The sequence below is a fragment of the Apus apus genome, chromosome 2 (assembly GCF_020740795.1).
Source record: "Apus apus isolate bApuApu2 chromosome 2, bApuApu2.pri.cur, whole genome shotgun sequence".
NCBI lineage: Eukaryota > Metazoa > Chordata > Aves > Apodiformes > Apodidae > Apus > Apus apus.
The window spans coordinates 5,855,774-5,877,698 of NC_067283.1; the positions used below are offsets into that span (position 1 = coordinate 5,855,774).

At 41.0% G+C, this 21,925-nt stretch overlaps 1 protein-coding gene across 1 annotated transcript in view; it reads left to right on the top strand.

Annotated features, from left to right (window-relative positions):
• The window catches only part of LOC127380384 (sodium channel protein type 5 subunit alpha-like), a 217,929-nt gene that overhangs the window by 23,198 nt on the left and 172,806 nt on the right, over positions 1-21,925 (top strand). Inside the window, exons 2-3 of the mRNA XM_051609169.1 lie at positions 18,245-18,563; positions 20,203-20,321. Of these exons, the coding sequence (XP_051465129.1) occupies positions 18,297-18,563; positions 20,203-20,321 (386 nt within the window). The 5' untranslated portion in view covers positions 18,245-18,296. The remainder of the gene's footprint in view (positions 1-18,244; positions 18,564-20,202; positions 20,322-21,925) is intronic.

Consider the following 21,925-nt stretch of genomic DNA (forward strand, 5'->3'; position numbering starts at 1 on the left):
ACTTGCCCTTCTACGCCCGTAATCTTTTCCTGACCCCTTGTGGGGCCAAGTTGCAATGGTGCCGTGGCTTATTGAGAATTAATTTGCATCCCTAGTTGATTGACATGCTGACTGTCACCTCTCAGAACAGACAGGGGTTGGAGCTACCCCTTAGTGGGAGCACTAACTACCATGGCCTTATTTAGCTTAGCTTTTAATTTCTATAGGATGGGTGGGTATTTAGTGTATCTGAAAAGTCGATTTCTGTCACAAGTGTGGTTGAAATTGGCCAATGGTTTCAGAAGTTATTAGAGGAGATTAAAAGACAGAAAGCATGATCAGATAAGCCTGTTTCCTCAGAAAACTAGGCTAAAAAGGGAAAAAAAAAATCTAGTGCAAGGACTCCTGCAATGTCCTCTGTACATCCTGTGTTTTTCAGCATCTGTGGTAGTTAATGCTGGAGGAAGCTCTGAGTATTTAAAAGTGAGGGACGTACCACATACAAAAATGCTGCTTTCCTTTCCTCTGACTGTTTATTTACATTACACTAAGAATATTGAATGTGGTCATCCCACTGGTGTGGCATCAGTCCTCTCTCTCAGCAGCTGAAATCTGTTGTGTGTGCACAAGGAGTGGTTACAGGTTTTCTATGGCTGAACACCTCCTTGCCCAAACCAGGATTCAGCTGCCAGGAGACAAGACCCCTGGATGAGTTGCTGTTTGTTGAGGGGTTGCAAGACAAACCAGCAGGTTGGTCATTCCGTGTCCTCCAGCAGCTGCTGAGAACTTTGTTTCTCCCCCTCAGTCTAGGTGTGAACATGGGAATATTTTAACTGAGTAGGTATAAGAGGCTGCGCCCACCTCAGCCCCAAGTTTATATTTGACCAGCACCTTTCACAACAGGGCAGCATTTTGCTGTCTAGAAGCTGCCAGTCCCATTTATAAATCAATTTTTCAGACTCTGGGAGGTGGGGAAGTCCATGAGGTGCCGTGCTCGGTCTGTAGATAAGACATTGTCACTTTGCATGTACAGCCAAGCCAATGACCCTGAGATCCTTGTGGATATTTAGAGCAAACTCTGTTAATCGTGATCCCGTGATCCAGGAGGAGTGTCAGAAAGGGGATGGGTTTAATAGAGCCTTTCATCTGAGAGAAGAGTGCTGGGATGAGAGCCAGTCTCAGCTGCAAGAAGAAAAATAGTTAATGTCTGTGAAGGTATTAAGACTTGGAATTTAATTTCAGGCTAAATAAAGGCACGTTCTGCGAGATGGAGTTTGAAATGTCAATGAAAGGTACAAGGCTAAGATTTGGGGTTCTGGGTCATCTTGGCATTTGTAGCCCAGTTTCCTATGTTCCTGTTTATATAGCAAAGCTGGTGCAAATTTCCAGCAGACGCATAAATCCATATTTTTTTCCTCCTGTGTTGCAAGAGATACAGCCTCAGATAACCTGACTCTGAAAGACTCCTGGTACTAGCTCCCTCCCACCCTCCTTGTTCCCATTTGTCTCATGTCTTGTTTTGCAACTGCTTTTATTTTATCCCTCTGGGGCTCCTACTAAGGCTACCCCTATGATGGATGCTACCAGACCAGATGCATAACTATTAAGAAAAGCAGAAAGAGCCAGACCTGCAATTTCTTTGTGCAGAACAGTGATGGGGATGCTGTTCTTGCAGCTGGCCATCACAACAGCAATCTGAGGTCCAGATTTAATAGCATGTTAGACTAAATTTTTAGCTGGGACTGTAACTGGGCAGCATCTTGTGGTCAGGCAGAGCAGCAAACATGCTGGTTATACTGGTGTTTTTCACTAGACTGCTGAAGGGCTTGTTCAGGAGACTGGGCTGGTCTCCAAATGTATGCTGTACCTTGTTTAATTTCTTGCTGCTAGAGCAAGACAAATTTGTGACTGGATGATCTTATTTATTTGGAGAGTTTCCTGAATCCTGACATGCAAAATCTGATGTGAACATTGGACCCTGCGCACAGCCCTAGAAATGATTATGTTGACTGTCAATCTGGGATGTTATCCTTGTACTGCAGTATCACAAGTCACCTGCCTACATGACCACCTTAATAAATCAGTGGGTGATGGCCTGCAATTGCCAGAAGTTTAGTATTATCAGAAAGCCTGATGGCAATATTCAGATACTGGAAGAACAGAAAGTCTTTATTAATGCTGAGTTAGCTGACTTTTCTCTAATGCTGTTTCCAGTTCAAAGGATGTCTTAATAACAGTGTTTGGTCTGAAGGCCACAGAATTATTGATGGTCACAGATCAAAATACCATCACTTTGAATAAATTATGCTGTCCTATTTCTGTTAAGAAGTGCACCAAGGATCAACATCTATAAAAGCAAGTGGAAAATCTGAGCAGTCACAGCAAAGACTCATAGTGCTGCTTCTCAGAGTGAGAGCGAACATGATTGAAGTGCATTTCCAGAAATGAAATTTGGGGAATGCAAATTCAACCCTGGCAGTGCACCTTTATTGTGGACCCTGCAGCACAGAAAGGCTGGTGCTGCTTTTAGACGATGCCAGATTCAAACTTTTCCTGCCTACAACTCTTTCTCTACCATTTATTGTCCATCTATCCCACCTATCAAGACTATTATTAAGAAGGCAAAGAATATTTTTCTTACAGAGCAGGGTTGCAGCTAATAGTGTCAAAATTTTTTCATAGATTAACATAAATTTAATGTTCACAGTCTTCAAAACATGAGTATTAAACCCAAGTGCTTTTGGTGAGATCATGCAAAGATCTCAATAACCCTACACCCAGTACCAAGTGAGTAAAGTGATACTTGTAAAATCAGAGATTATGAATATAAGATAATCTACATTTTGCCAGAGCTGATGTCTCCAGGTTAGTGTGGAGTATCTCAGTGATCTTGTCACTCTTCCAAGGATTTTACCTTGTCACTTATGTTCTGCAGGCAAAAGAAGGCTCATCAGTTTAGCATTTTCAAAAAATACTAACTTTCACTTGCAAAAAATGTGCAAATTACCTTCCTCTATTTAAAACTAGCAACTATATTTTCTGTAGTAGGAAACAGGTTGGAAGACATCTCATCTGAGAGCATACAAAAACTGACCAGAATCACTCACTTCAGCCCATTTACTAGAGTGAACCCTAAAAGTAGACCTTTGCAGAGTTCACGTTTCCTTAGGATGAAAACTTTTGCTTTGTGACAACCTATGAGCATCCATTAAAACACAGATTGTGGAGCAGAGCAGATTGTGTGGTACTGCCCATCTGCACGTTGGATACCCATGCTTACTTTTTAATAAGAGCAAGGAGCTGGATGTAATGTCATGCAGTCATAATTCTTGGCAGTTGTTATAGTTCATATGTTTATTGGAAGCTGAAGCTTTGGAGCATTTATCAGATCTTTTTACGCTTCCTGCATTAGTGCTTGGGGTTTTTTTCAGCTGAGCTCTCAGGCTCCTGAATCCCTGTTTGGTAGGGAAAGAGCCTTGTGTCCGGTGGAGTGTTTAATAGGAGGAATGACTATGCTGGAAAAAATGAACAAGTCCAGAAACACCTGCCTGGGCAATGCATGTTTGTAAAATTAGAGGGGTTTTAGATATTTTGAGAAGAACAGAGAAATACTTTCCTGTAAGAGAGTTGTGTGTTTAAATGGAAATGCAACCCTGAGAGGTGAAGGACTCTCCCTTGGAGAGAAGGTGGGTTGTGATGGACTGACCTGGGGAAAAGCAGCATTTTCTGCCAACAGAAAGTGGACTGCAATGAACTCACCTGTCAGCCTTGAGATGTTATTTAAAGGTTAGACTCAAACTTGAGCCATGACTTTGAACAGCAGGAGGTAAAGAGAGTTTCTGACTGTTTGATCCAGAAAGCCTTCTTATACTACATGTTGTCTCATCCACAAGGCCAACTTAGAAAGAGGATCCAGGAGTGCTGAGGACTGAGGATGTACATCCACCCCCACTCCTGCCCACTCCCTGTGCCATGGCACTATGGCACTGAGTGTTCCACATCTGTGTCCACCTAAGCCAGGCTGGCACATGGCCCCAGCCATAAAATGAGGGTAATGCTCCTTGCTGTGCAGGGCTGAGGGGGAAGAGATGCCCTCACGGGTTCATAGCTTTTGGCGTGGGCTGTGGGAGCTGCAGGGAGGGTGATTTCCTGGCTTTTTGGGACAGCCCTGAAATGCAAACTTTGGAGCTCTCAAGTCTTCTTTCCCACTGCTTCCATCTTGATGTAGGAGAGCAAAACCAGAGGATGCTCTGAGCTACCCTGCTCCTGTGGCCCCAGCCTCCTGAATAAGCCAGGTAAAGCTGGAGTTTGCCCTTGGGAGGATAATACAGTATAAGATTTCTCCCCGGACAAAATTCCTTCTTTTAATAAAAGCCCCTTTTAAATAATCAAAGTCCCAGAGATGAGATGCAACTGGCCTCTTTGCCCAAGAGAGTGTTTCAAAATACTTTTACCCAACAGTTGGGCTGAGATCAAACAGACTTGGCATTGCCCTGTTTCCTGGATAACACGCCATCATTATTTATTAATCTGAATCAAAGTGCTTGATGTTTTCATGCCATCAGTTAGACAGAGCTTTATTGTCTGCCTCTTTTTTTTTCTTCTTCCCTTTTTTTTTTTTTAATTTGTTGGGTTTCAAGACAGTTTTGAAGCTGTTGCAGTGGGAAATCCATAGCTTAAGTGGCAGCTTGCTCATCTTTTATTTATTTTGGTACTAATCCCATTGTTACTCATTCAAAGCTCCAAAACATCCTTGCCCTCTGTCAAATGTTCTATGTTTGGATGAGACTCTAATGGTGAGTTTTAGAAGAAAAGTGTTTTTTTTCTGGTTTTGAATAGATATTGTCACACTTACTGCTTTGTCATTTAAAGAGATGTAATTTGTCTGATGAAAACTGAGTAATTTTAAAATACGTTTTTAAAGTGGAAGCTAAATGACTATGTGAAGTTCCTAATTTTTTCATATACTTTAAAAACACAAATGCAGAGATGTCGAGCCAGTGGGAGAACCAGCAAAGGGATGTGATCAAGGTGATTTCTGGCCTGTTTCTCATCATTCTTACAGAGGAACTTTCTTTTTCCCCATGAAAAAATGTGATTTTCTCTGTTTCCTTTTCAGTTTGGAGGCTTCTTTGGTGCACAAATAAATTAGTATCTCAAAGTAGATGCTCTTTACTAAAATGCTTCTCTTATTGGAAAAGCCTTTTTCCATAGAAACAGAATTTCAATAGGAAATTTGCAGTCAGCTGTTACATGTGGCAGGCAATGCTGCTCCCCCTTCCTCTCATACGGAACCTGCACTTCTGTTTACCCATGCCACTATTGTGGTTTTATAAGCACATTTTCTTATTTCAAAATGTTTTCCTGTCTCCTGTTTTTGTGTAAAATATCCACACAAAGGAGGAGGATGATTAATTGGAAACTACAGAGGAAACTACAAAATCAATTGCACTCAAAGAACTGGTTAACGTAGAAACTAAGCTAATAAAAAACCCTAGAGAAATACATGTTTTCTCCTCTTCTGATTTAGTCATAGGAGTTTTAGCTGCTACTTGGGAGAATTTTCTGAAACAGAATTGTAACACTTGCATACTATCTTATTGGTGATCAGATACACATTATCTGTGAACATAGCAAAAACATTTAAAAAAACCCAACAAAAATATAAACTGTCTAATTATTCTGACCATTTACACCAAAAGAAGATCTGATCCCCAAGCTGATTGTGCTTCTTTATGAAATTAATCCATAAGATTTTATGCTCATAAATAACTGTGGAATGATTGAACTTTAAATCAGAAGACTTCTGATGTGCTAAACCTTATGGAAGAATAATCTCTAGATAAATTCAGTTTTAAAGTAACGGAAGCATAGATGATTGCAGTTCTATTTTTAGACGTGCAGTAAAATGTTGTTGTTTGGTTTGTAGCAATGATAGTTTAAGTTAGAGCCTCCAAATGAAGACAGAGTTGTGAGAATGAGCAGGAGCAGGAGGGTCAGCATGATGAATAGTCCTGCCTTTGGAAGCAGCTTTGGAGAGGAAATCAACCCAGACTGTGTTTGCCAGGGCAGGGAGAAGGAGGCAGCGAGTGAGGTATGAGAGGGACAAAGCTGATGGCTTCACTAGCCATATCAGAAGGATTTGAAGACCAGAGCCTGTATCTCTGCTGTGCATTTGTACCAGCCAGCAGAACTTAAGCCATCCATTCTTGGGAGCATTACAGCGTGCAGTAGATAAAATGGAGGCAGCATCAGGAACTCTAGGTCTGTGCTATCAGACCATACCTGGAAAATAGATATAAGTAGACCAGGCATTGAGATGTGTTTCTGCTTCATGTGTATAAGAAGGAAGTTAAGATAAATCAGCAGAACTCTGTCCTGGACTGTCTTTTTCTTGTTAGCCACTGTGAGAGTAAATGTTAAGCATGTGAAGTGGGATTTCCAATTACATTCTTAATGTGAATCTTCAATTTAATTTAGATTCATCTGGGAATATTATAAATTGTAAGAATTGAGAGGATCAGTGATGCTTTTAATGGTCTGATCTTTCAAGCTAGATGTTCTTTTGCTTGGACCTAAGGATGGTTGTTAGGCCCTTAGAGAGTGTGAAATGTATCCTGGAGACGTAGATAAAGGGAATCTGTGAAATGACATCCAACTTTGTCTTTTCCCCGCTTACATTTCTCTCTCCTCTGGCAGTAGAGATGGGCAGGAGAGAACCTGGAACTCAGACAGCTTTTCTGGAGTTAGCACTGCAAGTTTTAGGAATATTTTTGGAAGGGAAGTAGAACTGGGGAACATATTTTGGAACCAGGCTAAAGACTTCTGTTTGAAGAGAGGAACTGTGCCATCCCACTTGTTTCTACTTTTAAAATCACTATATGGTCTGACATAATCTGCAAGACAAGCCCAAGACTGGAGTAGAAAATTGTGAACTAGGATGGATGTGCTTTTTCAGCTCTTTTTTGGCTTGTTTTGTTGTGATCCCCTAGAAGTCATGGATGCTACTGTGGCATATTTCATTCTACTTTTAAAAATATTAGCTCAAAAAACTTTTGCCCATCTAATTGTGCAATCCAGATCTCACACATCCCTTTCATTTGTAGAAACAAAGCATAAGAAAATGTCTTCCAGATTTGTGAGTCTGTGGTGAGTCAGAGTATGAGGATAACCCGGGTGACCATGATTCTGGGAACAACGTGGTTGTAATTGACTAATTGAATAGATGTGGTTCGCTGAAGCTTAAGGTCTGTATTTCATGTTGTAAAGTAATTGTGGGCACTAGAAAGCTCTTGTAGAAGTGTTGGAGTTTGTCACCTGCTGGAGTGGAACAGCCCTATGTTCCTCTCCTTTACCTCCATGCATTTAGAGGTAGCTGATTCATTTTTTTCCTGAGGCAACTGAAGCAGAAGAAAATTACATGCCTGGTGTCCTATTCCACAATGGTTTGAATTTTGTGGGGACAGATTTCAGTCCAGATGTCCCTGTTCTGTCAGAGAGAAGCAGACATGCAAGTGTAGACACTCAGTTCACAAGTACCTACAGGTACATATCAACACCTAAATTTATGTGTCCTAATAAACAGAGTCATCAAGACCTTCCCTGGTGTCTAAAGCATAGTTTATCTCTCTAAGGTAGACATTTTAAGTAGGAGAGATTACTCACATCCTGACAGTGTCTACCTCTCCTTGAATATCTAACATTCTGCCTTTCTTTGGTCTGGCCAATCTGTTCCAGTGCATCAGAGAAACTAGATTTTAGTTGATTCGTTCTATCCTGTGTATGAGGCTATTTGACAAGAGTTACATATCAAATGCATATTTATTTTTTAGCTAGAGATTTCTAGAATACATTATTTGGCTTGTCTAAGCTGAGGAACTATATTGCAGAATGGATTAAGTTACAGGTCTTTACATGTTAGATTAAAAACTGAGAGATCTGGCAAAAATCTTCCATTTTCTTGTCAAATATTTATTTTTAGATTAAATTGTCTTGAGAAAGGAAAAAAATAAATAAATCTGAATGTTCACGGAATCACAGAATCACCAAGGCTGGAAAAGACCCTTAAGAGCATCAAGTCCAGCCTGTGACCAACACCACCACATCAGCCAGACCACGGCACTAAGTGCCACATCCAGCCTTTCCTTGAACACATCCAGGGATGGTGACTCCACCACTTCCCTGGGAAGTCCATTCCAATGTCTAATTACTCTCTCTGTGAGAAAGTGTTTCCTAGTATCCAACCTAAACCTCCAGCTTCAGGTCAGGCCCTCTTGTCTTGTTGCTAGATGCCTGGAAAATGAGCCCAGCCCCCACCTGACTGCAACCTCCCTTCAGGTACCTGTAGAGAGTGATGAGGTCCCCTGTGTTGAAGCAGTACAGTCAGTTTGGTATCATTTTAGGACCCTATCAGAGTAGGTGCTATTAATGTCCCTTGGAGGATTTTACCTTGTCCCCAGTGTTCCTGTATTATTGTAGGTCTCTAGCATAAAAAGAACCCTGGCTATAGGAGGGGATTAGGGTCAAGCTACTGGATCATCTCTTGGTGCAACTGCTGTTTATCAATGCTGTTAGTAATAATCAAGTTATTTTTAGGAATAGTGGTTTTAATTTTTTCCTTCAGGAATTGCGCACAGTTTCCCAAATTATGGATCTAGTGCATTTTCCATTTAAAAAGCATCCTGCATTGATACCATTATCAGATATTTCTCTTTCACAGGCCACTTGATGTATTATTTTCTGGTTTACTCATTGACTGTTTGGTCCCATAAGCTAAATTAAGCAAGAAGCCTCAACAGGGTTTGCAATACTAGGCCACTATTGTGTGCTTCCAGTCCATTGTGCCTCAGGTCCAACTGAGTGTTAGTAACCATTCAAGCATGCACTGTTGACACATAAATGCATATTTAGATGGAGCTTGTTAGTAAATAGAATGTCCCCAGCAGTTTTATTTGGATGATTATATTATTTCTAATTAACAGAAAATGTCAAGACTTTTGGAAAATAATTGTTTGTACAATGCCTTATTTACTCTGAAAAGCTGTTTCATGTAAAAAAAAAAAAGGGAAATTATACAGGGGAGAAGAGTAGGAATATTCAGGAGATCCACAGGGTTCTCAGAAGCATGAGTCTCATTGACATCAGTGGGACACAGCCAAAACCACTTCTGGTGATATGATTCACTCATATACCTTTAAAATCATCCACGTTCACCATTCTTTAGATGGTCCCCATCATTTGCTCAGGTTTTGGTTAGTGTCAGGAGAAATAAATTTAATTTGGCTAACTTACCAGCAAAATGTAGGTGCTGGAAGGCTGCAGTCTTGGTGCTAGTGTTAAAAGCTATTAGATATTAAAAAAACCCAACAATGAAAAAATCTTGTCTTCTCATCCCTGAACTTCCCAGTTCAAGAGGGACAGGGATCTGCTTGAGAGAATCCAACAGAGGATGATGAAGGGACTGGAACACCTGCCTTATGAGGAAAGGTTGAGAGACCTGGGGTTTTTCAGTCTAGAGAGGAGAAGACTGAGGAGGGACTTAATGTCTATAAATACATGAGGGCATCAAGGAGGCAGGGACAACCTCTTGTCACTTGTGCCCTGTGACAGGATGAGGGGCAGTGGATTCAAACTCGAGCACAGGAAGTTCCACCTTAACATGAGGAAGAACTTCTTTACTGTGAGGATTACAGAGCCCTGGAACAGGCTGCCCAGAGAGGTTGTGGAGTCTCCTTCTCTGGAGACTTTCAAAACCCATTTGGATGCCTTTCTGAGCGACCTACCCTAGGGTTTTTTTGGTCCTGCTCTGGCAGGGGGGTTGGACTCGATGATCTTTGGAGGTCCCTTCCAACCCCTAATATTCTGTCATTCTGTTATTCTCTGCCTCTGTGCTTCTGCCTACCTAATTTACATAATGGCTTAGAGCATGATGTAATTAAAACCAAGTCATTGTCTGCTGGCACCAGCACCCATTGCATCTTTTCCGCGAAGCTACTGCGAGTTGCTGAAGGAAACTTATTTGAAAGGAATGACAGAGATGAAATAGCTCTTGGCTCTCTGACGCCAGAGGTCTGACCCACTGCCTATTGCAGCCACACAAAATATTCCCCTTGACTGACGTGTGTGGAGGATTGCACCCCCAGAGCCATGTAAGCTCTTAACTCTGATTCCTAAACTTGGCAACAAAACCCAGTCGGTTTTCAATTGCAAACAGGCAGAATATCCCTCCTCTTTGGAGAGCAATAATCTCTTTCTGTCTCTCAGGGGGAGGAAATCTTTTCCATCAGGTTGGAAGATCCACTAGCTTTATCCAGATAGTATTGTCAAATTAAATTAAATAATGAATCAAATCTTCAGTTTGCCCCAGCAAGGAGCAACCAGCTATTCCCTGACAGGGTCCCTGTTCAGTTTGTCCTTCATGAGTCTCTACTTCCATTACCAGGGAAGATAATTTTGCCAGTGCACTTCTAAATCTGTGTCTTTTGGGTTTTTTTTCTTCTGTGTATTTTATTGCAAAAGCAGTGAAGAAAAAGCCCCCCAGCCAGTACCTGGGGCTGCATTAGCACCGAACACCATCCAAGCCTATAGACAAATTAGGAGCCTGCATCCTTGTCCAGGGGAACCTACCATGATAGAGATGCATTGCATGGGGCAAGCAGGACAATAAAGTAGCTGTGCCAAAATCAGGATTGGTGGGAATGCCAGATGAGGGTTGTTGATGTGGACATGGAGAGGTTTGTGGAAAGGTTGTCTTGGCTTAGAATAAAGTGGGTGGGAGGGTGAGGTAATTTTCTTGATGAATGAATAGGAAAGGGACAGAGGTGGAGAAGGATGGGAAGCTGGGCACACTGTGGATGTACTGATGATGTGGAGGTCAGTGAAAGTGGTCATGGAGGACAGTGCTCATAATATTGCAGATGAAGGAGTGCTTGGCAGTACTTGCTGTCTTGCCTCCTATCTGCAGGATGCTGGAGGGGAACCTGTCACCTCCCACAGCTTAACTTTGTATGATCTGGGTCTGTCTTTCTCAGCCTTTCATGTCTGGTGTTTTCTTCACCCTTCATCTCAGCCTGTTGTTGTTTCTATCACGTATATTGCTCCATTTACTACTAGAAATGGAGTTTGACTGTTACACCATGGCTCTCTCTTAGTTCAGTCTTACAATTGTGAAAGAGGCCTCTGGTATCGCTTGTAGAGTTTCATCCATCTTTTTAAATGTAAACATGCCAGTTCTGGTGGAGAATTGTATACATCTGTTGGTTTTCCCTGCTGATGAAATGTGTCCCCATAGCTTAGATGGGGGGGGGGGGATCAGTGATGCCTATAACTTTGTGGTAATAAATCAGACAGCTTTCCAGCCATGACTCCCTCTCCTCTAGAAGCATGTAGCCAAGGTTTTGGTGGCCAACAGAAAACCTGCCTTCTTTCAGCAGCATAAGTATCCCATAATGGCTTCAGAATATGTTTTAATAGCTGTTTTACAACCTCCTGTATCCGTTAGAATGTCTTTACAAAACACTCTGAATAAAATGGTCCAGTTTTGATATATTTTATTCATGTGAGCATTCAAAGCACCTAATGGTGTGAGTAGTGTATATTATATTTGGCACAACACGGAGTTGTTCTGTAGATTTCTTACTTGTTCAAAAGCTAATGACTGCATCCTGAGCTGAAAACATTCCTCTTTCTTAGTAGCTCTCTGCAAGCTCTGTTGGTTTACAGTAGCAAAGGAGAAATCTTGCCCTGCATCTGAAGGCTGAGTAGTTTACAGTAAAATAACTGAGGCCAATCTCTATTTAATTAAAATAGACATGAAAACCTCTTGGGTGCAGAGAATTATAATTTTCAGCCAAAATATAAAGGTATGCACAGGTAACTATAACGTGCTTCTTCCCTTTTGCTTATTTGTGTCATTTGGTTGCAGCATAATTTGAAACAAAAACACCTGCAAAGAAAGCAGAATATTTTTGGCTCAATGAAAAAAATATTTTCTTGTAAGAGAAAACTTAGTGCCAGCATTTAGTTCTTGGCATCACATTTGTCATCCCCAAATACTGTTTCAATACTAGGATGAAATCTTATGAATTAATTTCCTTTCAGCGTATGTTGACTTTCTGAAGACTTTATCTTATCAGTAAGTCATTGGTAATGTCAGAATGCCATAATTCTGATGAGGGAGATGCCAGCAAAACATATTAAACTGGATTTAAAAGAAGATATAGCACAGGCAGAGCTGATTGTAACAAAAGGTCTGTGGGTCAGTGACTCTGAGATTTTGGTTTGGACATTTGGTGTTGTTATGTTTGTTTTTTTTTCCCAATGATGTGATTGCAATTATTTCTCTTCCTTATTTATTTCTGCCCTGGTTGGCATGCATGGTGAACAAACAGGGCTCATTTTAGGAAGACTGTGTTATGTGATGCCTTATCAAGCTGCAGGGTTGCCTTGTGACGTGGGCAGGAAGATCATCTCAGTCTTACAGCTCCTCCTGCGTCAGTCTGGGGCTGATTTCAAGGCTGTGCTTTTCCTAGGAGATCTTCTTTGAGAGCTAAATTTTGCAGCCATTTCCATCAGGTTCTTGTGGAATACAAAACCTTTCCCCTGCAGTCCAGCCACGGGAGCCTGCTCGGTCCCTGGCAGGCATTGGTGACTCCAACACCCCTTTTTTGCACCTTGGACTTTAAGCTCACCCAACAAGATGTTGTTGGGTGAAGAAGCATTTGCAGATTGCCTTCACATATTGCAAAAACTCCAGGGTTTTCCAGCTCCCTGCAAGCTTGGTTACCTTCTAAGCCATTACTTTAAAACCTCAATTACACACTCTGTGGTGTACATGCTCTGGTCTGAAGGTACTGTCTTTAAAGGAAGCATTTCTATCTGAATATTCTTGGTCCTAATAAACCACTTTCCCAGATGCTGTGACTTCCCTGGGATGGGTAGAGCTGTGCTGATTTATGCCAGCTGGAGATGTGGCTGATTATATGTTAGAGACATGTACCAAAAAAATCATTGTTTATGGTCTTGACAAAATTATGCCTGTTGGAAAAAAGAAACAAGCCAGATATCAATTTAAGCAGAAATAATGAGTGTGCTGTGTAAAATTTCAAGGACAGTATTATTCAGTTCCCCTTTGTTTTGATGTGAGCACACAGCCCCTCAGAGTGTGTGTTAACAGCAACTGAAATTTTCTAGTTAAAACAGAATTTCCCATGACACCTTCTCGCTCTGGAATATGAAGTGCAGTATAAATACAAGTGAATTAAATCTCAAAAGATTGTCTGTCGCTTGTCAGTAAAATTATGAAGAGTGTCTAAGTCACCTACACTTCTTTAGCCTCTTGATCTTTATATGTATCTATATACAAAGTCTTTATTTGATCTTCATTAAAACCAGGAATTCTCCATGATGCCATAGCTGGAATAAAACTTTCATGCTGTCCCATATCACTTTGTAATCTTTTAAAATATAATACAAAGTTTTTGTGCATGTGTAAATTTATGCATAAGAATTTGTGTACCTGAGCCAATGACATTAAATTAGATGTGTCATTGTATTGTTCTTTACTTCCCTAGCCTATTATTCTCATGTTTTGCAGTGCTCTGGAGGTCAAAGGAAAATGCCAAAGAGATTAGATGGAAAAGAGGGGGAAGAAGAAGTACTTCATGTAGACTCCAAGGTTTAAAAGAAACCCGTTCTCATGACTATTTTTGTTACCACAAGAGTTCAGAATGTAAAGTCTATAGTTAAGACACAAATATTTATTAAACAAGAAGTGTATTTAGGACTCCTGATTGTTATTTTGTAAGATTTAGGTCTAGCAGAACTGTAGTTTAAACACACCTGCTGCCATGGGCTATCATCCATCTCAATCACAGAATTTTAGGGCTTGGAAGGGACTTCGAAAGATCATCCAGTCCCACCCCCCTGCCAGAGCAGGATCACCCAGAGCACATCACACAGGAACGTGTCCAGGTGGGTTTGGAATGTCTCCAAAGAAGGAGACTCCACAGCCTCTCTGGGCAGCCTGTCCCAGGGCTCTGTCACTCTCACAGTAAAGAAGTTTTTCCGATGTTTACATGGAACCTCCTGTGCTCCAGTTTGCACCCATTGCCCCTTGTCCTATCACTGGTCATCACTGAACAAAGCCTGGCTCCATCCTCCTGACACTCGCCCTTAATGTATTTGTAAACATTGCTGAGGTCGCCCCTCAGTCTCCTCCAAGCTAAAGAGACCCAGCTCCCTCAGCCTTTCCTCACAAGGGAGATGTTCCACTCCAGCCTTTGGTCAATAGTAGCTTCTTGAGTGGCACCATGGAAATCAGTAGGCTTAAATTATTACAATTCTGTTCGAGATGAGCATGTCTAATCTTTAGCCTGTGTGCAGGACTTTCACATTGTTGATCTTCAAGTTTAGGTTTTTATTATCAGTGTCTGAAATAGATGCATGCATGTCCTTGATACCACTCCAGGCAAGCAATCCTATGCTGTTGTTCAAGAGGGAGATGGAGGTACAAGAAGCTTCTCTAAAGTCAGTGCCCAACCAGGTGTAGTGCACAGAAGGAAGGGAAACCTTTTACTTCTGGGGGATGGGACCTACCTGCCTGCTCATGTCAGCATCTTGTGCCAGAATAAAGGGTTGGCAGGCATTAAGGTGATGATCTGAGTAGACAAAGCCTGTACAAGAGCAGGAGGGCAGCCAACTGGAGATGAGCAGAACCCACTTTCCTTGAATTTACAGGCCTGCAGGGAACTTATTGCCCAAGGTGGCCTTTTGCGTGATGGTCAGCCATCCATGGGAAGTCCAGGAAAGGCTTGTAGAACATGCAGGCCATGTTCCAAAGAAGAACTTTAAAGGTCTTCTAAGCTAGGATAGGCTAAAACTGTAATGGAAAATGGCATTCATCTTTCTGAATGGATGCAATCCCAAGCAGTATCTTATGTGTTTGTACTGTTCTCACTTCTTGCCAGGCCATAGAAAATATGCATCTTGGGACTTATTTTCATATGCACATTTATATCAGCAAGAACTGATGTTAACTGAATTTAACGAAGACAAAGCAAGAGGGAAATGTTCATTCTGTGCATGGTAATATCACAGAAACAATGCATTTAAAAACTTGTACTTCAAAAATATGCCTGTGAGGAATGGAAAAATCCAGGCTCATACTGTAAAAACGTGAGTCACAACAGCTATTATCTCTTAAGAAATGGCATTCCAGCTCTTTGATTCATTCACTGATGATTTCCCTTTTTAAGTTGTGGTGCTTACTTGCCCTTGCAAGAAACAAGTGTACTAACCCTTGCTATTTGTAGAAATGTGTGCAATTCAAAGATTAAAATAAATTAGACATAGAAAGGACTCATGAAATTATCTTGTTCATTTCATGAAAGCTTATAAAATAGACAAAGAATTAGGCTAAATACATATATATTAAAATCTGGAACTTTAACTTATATACAATATGAGGACAGAACATGTAAAAATTTTTCAATTCTAAGGGTGCTGGAAACTAATTTTTTAAGGAAAAGTAAAGAGAAGAATAGCAAAAGCTCTAATGAGGTTTGTGAAACATTTTGCAGTTGTTCTAGGCAGCTGTCTTTCTGGAATTTGCAGATAAAATGGAAGAGATCTAGTTCTGACCAGTTTGAAGTTGAATCAATTTTCTGGTAAGAGAGAGCTTTAAGCAAAAATAATTTCCTTAAAAACAAATTAAAACTTCTCATTTTGATTACTTTTTTTCTGGCTATTTTATCCCCCTCACCATCCCCTATTCTTTTTTATTTTTATTTTTTTATATATTTTTTTCTCTTTTAAAAAAATTCTGACCAGTTGTGTTGCCTGAATGCCTTCTTTCAGGAGTCTTTAATAAAGTATGAAAAGGATTCTGAATATTCTAGTGAAGATTCTGTTTTTGTGATCAAGCAACACCCACAAAAAGGTTGGAGGAAGTCACCTGGTCTGTGCTTCAAAGCACTGGAAGGAGGTGATTGGTGCATTACAGGTCCTGAGCACCTGCAGATGGACAGGAGGTGTTAAACTTTGCTTCTCCACGGGCTTCCATGTCTGCACAAGCTCAGGCCAGCCATAGTCATCAGGCAGATCGAGCCCTTGCCCAAGGCAGTGTAGACTTTCTTGTGTTGACATTAGTGCTACAGAAGGACAAAAGCACATGAGATGAGATGAGATGACCAGTTTCTCCAGGCTGGTAGCCTGGGAAGAAAGTAAAAATAGGGCAAACACAAGTAGTGTTTCTTGCATGCACCCAGGTTTGGCAGCTAAGGGATTTTTATCAGTGAGATGCAGCCTCTTTGAGTTCAAAACCATTAATGGATCCTTTGTCTTCTGTTTTTGTGAATCCTTGGCATTTGCAGCCAACAAGGTTGATAGGGTAACTGCACCATGTGGAAAGTGGCCTCAGTGGTTGTTTCAAACCTGCTGTTTTGATTTAATTTAAAACTGAGTCACAAAGTGTTGAGCTTAAGAAAACTCGCTTTGTGGGAAAGCTTCTCATTTCCTGGGGTTTTTTTGAGAGGAATAGGATAAAACAAATTATGTGGGGAAAGAGGGGAAAAGAATAAAAAGAATAAATTTAAATAAGAATGTCAGAATTGCCAAATTTCAGGAAGTCCAACTCATTTTAGCTCTGCTTGTTCAAACAAGCAATAGTGTGGAGTGTAATGTACACACTGCAGTAAATCACTCCTGTATGATAGGCTGTGATCAATGACAATTTAATGAATTAATTTTAAAATGAAGTCAGAATAGTAAAAACAGTAGTTATTTAAAAGAGTACTCCACTCAAATAAATTGAGTCAATAAATATGCTATTTGTCGTGCAGGGTCCAGTTAAAGTCTTGTTTGCTAACAAAAATGCTGTCATCACAGAGCCTAATAGAAGCAAACTATCTGGAACTATCCACTGTAAATAGACAAATAACATTTGAAAGCAGAAAACAACAATTGTGACTGAACAAAGAATTGTGTCCTGCACGCATGGATGACTGCAATAGCGTAGCCCACTACATATCTACTGTTTTTTTTTTGTCACCAGCTTATATTCTGATTTAGTATTAATGATCTGGTGGTGGTGAAAAACAGAGGTTGTGTTTCTTCTATTGAAATGAGTTTTAATTGTTGCCTTCAGAGAGTTTTGCTTGCTGGAAAAGCGTGCTATAAATGTCAGTATTAACTTGCAAAAATACGGCAACTTGGTTGGATTTCTGGAGGCTACTAGAATGAGGATAAGCTTCATCTCTTTTCATACAGTCGTTTTACAAAAATTTTCACAGCTCTTCACGTTGTTTAGTGTAGATCCATGGAGACTTTTTGTTCTGCTGTGTTTTTCAAGTACAACTTTATTCATGTCAGTTGAAGAGATGTGGCAATTCTCAGGCAGGGATTGGAAGTGTCAGCGGTGAAGCACCATCATCCAAGATGCTCAGACCTCATGGGTTTGGATTAGATGTTCAGACTGGTGTTGGCTGGAAGGAGCCTGGTTTTCTAATGTGAAGACTGGGCAGCAGTGGCTATTCAGCATCTCAGAAGCCTGGAGTGCTTTTGTGAGGGTCCCAGGGCTTTGTCAGGGACATTTAGGCTTCCAACATCCTTCAGATTGTAGGGTGTGGAGGACAAGAAAATGCTCAGAAGTCTTGACAGATATCTTGAAGAAGGTATTTCGTACCCCAAGGAAAAATAAAAACGATGTGGCAGAAGCCAAAGACAGAGACTATGAAGAATTTCTATGTGATTTAAGAACCTGAACTTGACCCTTCATTCTTTAAATTTGGAATAGAACAGCTGGGGCCTTTTTAGAGTTTGCATCATGTGGCTGCAGATTGGCTGATTTTAATCTGCCCTGCAGTCATCTTAGGCACATTGTTCATCCACTCCCAGAGCTACATTTTAAAAAAATGAGTTACAAATCCAAATCCCTGTGGTTTTCCATGAAACTTAAGCTTGTATAAATCTAAATTACTCCTCAGTTTGGATTAATTATTCCAATTGAATGAAAATTTTAAGAATACTCCACAGATTAAAACTTAAGAATACTCCAGGTCTTTTTAGCTCTGATCACGAGTAATTCCTAAATTGAAATTACAGTTTTTTGTCATTTCTGTTTTCCTTGATTTCTCTTAACCACAAAGAAATAGATGAAGGGTTTCCTGGTAATAGACAGCCTACAACTATTTGGGTTGTTTTGTTTTCATTCCGACGGCTTTGCTCTTGCTTTGCTCCTGTCAGTAACCTTTGGTACTTTTTCTTCCAGCTGTTTCCACTACTAGGAGTAAAGACCAGTATAGACAAAGCAGGATGAAAAGATGGCTGACTTCTTGTTACCACCGGGTACTAACAGCTTCCACCGGTTCACTCCTGAATCCTTGGCTGCTATTGAGAAACGAATCGCGGAGAAGCTCGCGAGGAATGCGAAGCAGGAATACAGAGAGCAGCTGGGCGAGGAAGAAAAACCTCAGCCACAGTTTGACTTGCAAGCTTGCAAGAAGCTGCCCGATATCTATGGGACTGTTTCTCCAGAGCTCATTGGAGAGCCACTGGAGGACCTTGACCCTTTCTACAATGATCGTAAGGTGAGCACCAGCCATCCATCCTGCTTATTTGCTTTTGCTATGAGCATAAAAGCTTGCTCTGTTTTCAGGGCTCTGGTTTTTTATCTTTCTACAGCCAGTACAAGTATTTTTTTCAGATTAGGAGTTTTGGCACGAGCAGGGCTCCCAGAAAACGTCTAAGCAGGAGTGCGAAAAGGGATAAAGGAGCAGAGCAGTAGCTGAGTTAAATGAAGCCAGAGGTTTTTATCTACCCTATCTTGTCTTCTGCATGAGCCTTGACTCTTCACAGGTCTGTTTATCACTTAAACTCCTTAATGTTAAGGGCTTCTGGGTGACCTGAGTCTTCTGCTAGCACTCTGCACGAGAGCAGGAGGCACCTCAGCAACCAGGTCCTCTGCCTGCTGAGGGGTAGCTCAACTCCAGTGAAGATGACCAGAGCAGAGCTGAAGGGAGATGTGAACAGCTTCTGCAATGCTGGCACTTTGCAGAAGGGTAAGCTTCATCCCAAAGGGAGCACCACCTGATGAGGGGTCATGTGTAGGCTGGCCCAAAGCCACTACAGCGCAAACAGCTTCTGTCAAAAGGCTGTTGACAGCAGAGCTGGGCTGGTCACTTACTACAGTTTGTTCCCCTTTCCAAACATTTTGCAACACGAGGGACAAAATGAGCCTTGGAAGCACAGTGTATTTTTAGGCAGCTTCCAGTACTTTCAGGTACTGATGTTCCTGATTTGGGGCTACGCTATTTCCTGTAAACAAAGAATGAATATGCCCACAACGCGGCTTCTGTTAAAGCAGTGCAGAAACAGGTGCAACAGCTACAGAATAAAAGTTAAATGGATAAAGACAAATAGATTACGTACCTGGAAGGGCCAGAATTAATTTACCTTTAAATTTTTCTGCTATCCCGAGGCACAAGCAGCAGGATATAGATTTGCAATTTTATTCCCATGGAAGTCTTAGACTCAAGCTGGGTGTGTTGCTTATGGTTTATCTTTTGAGTGTCCTGATCCTGTCTCTGAGTGAATATTAGTTTTTCTGTGCATGGTGGGGCATCTTTGGAGCTCTACAAATCGGGTCAGCATCCAGTTCACCTTTGCTTTGCATTTAAGATAACTCACCGTAATGGTTTCCTCTGCACTGAGTACAGTGACAGTGCCTCAGTGCCAGGGTCAGATCCTGCTGTGCCTCCTGCAGCTTCTTAGCTGGTGAGACAAAGAATCATTGACTGAGATAAACAAAATGCTCAAGGTAGGGAAGATGGGGTAATAACACAGTAACGTTTCCAACACCTGGTAAGATGGGCATAATAAAAATCCCTCTCTCACATTTGAAGTCCCCAGGTAATTTTCTATTTCTAAGGGTATTTCCTTTCTTTTCCCATCTCTGTGATGAAGGTGATGACACCCTGCAAGGAGTGAAGGAAGATAAAATACTTGGGATATTGCAAAAGGACAGGAGACAGCTCTGCAGGGAGGGTTTTGGACAAAATTCTTCACTGAGTGAAGAGTTCTTCCTTCACAAAGGAATTTGGGGGTCTCAGGAGGGAGTGAGGAGGAAGTATGGGATATTGGCAGGAATTTCCCAATGGGACATGGGCTGGGAAAAGCTGAGCATAACTGCAAATACTGAATATTCTCATTTTCTATTTTGTTTTCCAGACATTTATAGTACTGAACAAAGGGAAGACAATCTTTCGATTTAGTGCCACTCCTGCCTTGTATATACTTAGTCCTTTCCATCCAATCAGAAGAGCAGCAATTAAAATTTTGGTACATTCATATCCTTTCTGTTGATTTCCCTCCTTGTGTATTTGATATGGTTTTTAAACACAGATGGATGGAAGTCAGAATCCATTTTCTTTCATTAAGCTGTTTTAAATCTTTTGGCTGAATTCACTTGAACAAGCAGAAATGCTTTTGGATTTTTCACTTGTTTCAGTTTATATTGTTGTGTGAGCTATGAAAATGACTATATTATACTGCTGGCATCAGATAATGTGAATGGCACTGGAGGCTCTGGTGAGTTTACTCAGGATTAAAAGGTGTGAAGGTCTGATCATATTTAGTAGAGTCAGTGGAAGAAACTGGATGTAGTGCCTTTGAGATGAAGGGAGCCAGAAGGCTGGAGCACACATGGGGAAATCTACACTGATGGAGAGCTTTGCTACTGAGCATTTAAGCCACCTCTCCCGTGAGACGCTGTGACAACATATGCAGATGCAATTTAATTTTCAACTGCCTAAGAACTGATTTTGTTTTCTCTCCTGAAACAGAACATTTAAAAAACTATCTTTTGTTGTTTTTTTTTAGTTTGTTTATTGCAGTGTGGTATCCAGCTAGGATGAGCTGAAAGCACAGGCTGGTCTGCTTGACGTTTCACTGGAAGGGCAATGCCTTCTGTTCTAAACTCATGCAAGACACACTGCAGAGGTTTGTTTGGTCTTGGCTTTTTAACATGGCCACAGAAACGTTGTATTCTGACATAGTCACATCTTTCTGGAAGACCAGACTGACCCAAATGTTCAGCATTGTGTGAACATTACTAATAACACACCCTTGTTCATGAGTTGCCTGATTTCTCTACGGTGAGCGTGGGAGACCTGGAGGGGGTAATTCAGACACTCCACACACTGCTGGGATGAGCATGTGATGTTTTAGTAATGGAAATCCCTCATGTCCCTCAATGCTCATGTCTACCCCTAAGAACTAATAAATACTAAGCAGGTAGATTCTTAGAATCTTTGGCTTAGTATCACATTTCAGGGAAAAAAGCAGGGAAAGAAACCAGATTCCCAGGGGCTGTCCATGCAGCAGGAAAAAAAAAAAAAAGAAGATAAAAAGAAAAAAAAGGTGAGAATATAGATAGTGTAACAAGAGAAAAAATAGATAAAGCTTCTCTAGTTCTGTGCAAAAGTGAACATGTGATATCAGCCAACATGTTTGTATGGTTACTAGGAATACACCATAGAATATTGCAGAGAGATTTGCTTCTGGATGAAGTTATAGGTGCAAGCAGCACAGCACATGCAGCTGCAGACCTGGAGCCCAACAGTGATTCTGAGGGGCAGTTACATCAGCACAGCCTTGCTGAAGTTAATTGAGGTCAATGAATTTGCACAGGTATGGTTAAGAGAAGAATTTGAAAAATGAGCTTCTTAGAAAAAAGCATGTATGTGTGAATATTGCCTCCCACTTTGGAGACCTGTTCTGTCTTCTGCTCACTTTCTTCTACACCAGCTGGTGAAGCCAAGAGGCCATAGGTATGTGTAATAGACAGGAACTACAAGCTCTTAGTAGCAGTCAGCCAAAATACAATCATGCAAGAAGTGTTTGTTACGTTGCTTGCAAGGATGAAGACCACAGAGGGGAATTTGAAAGATAT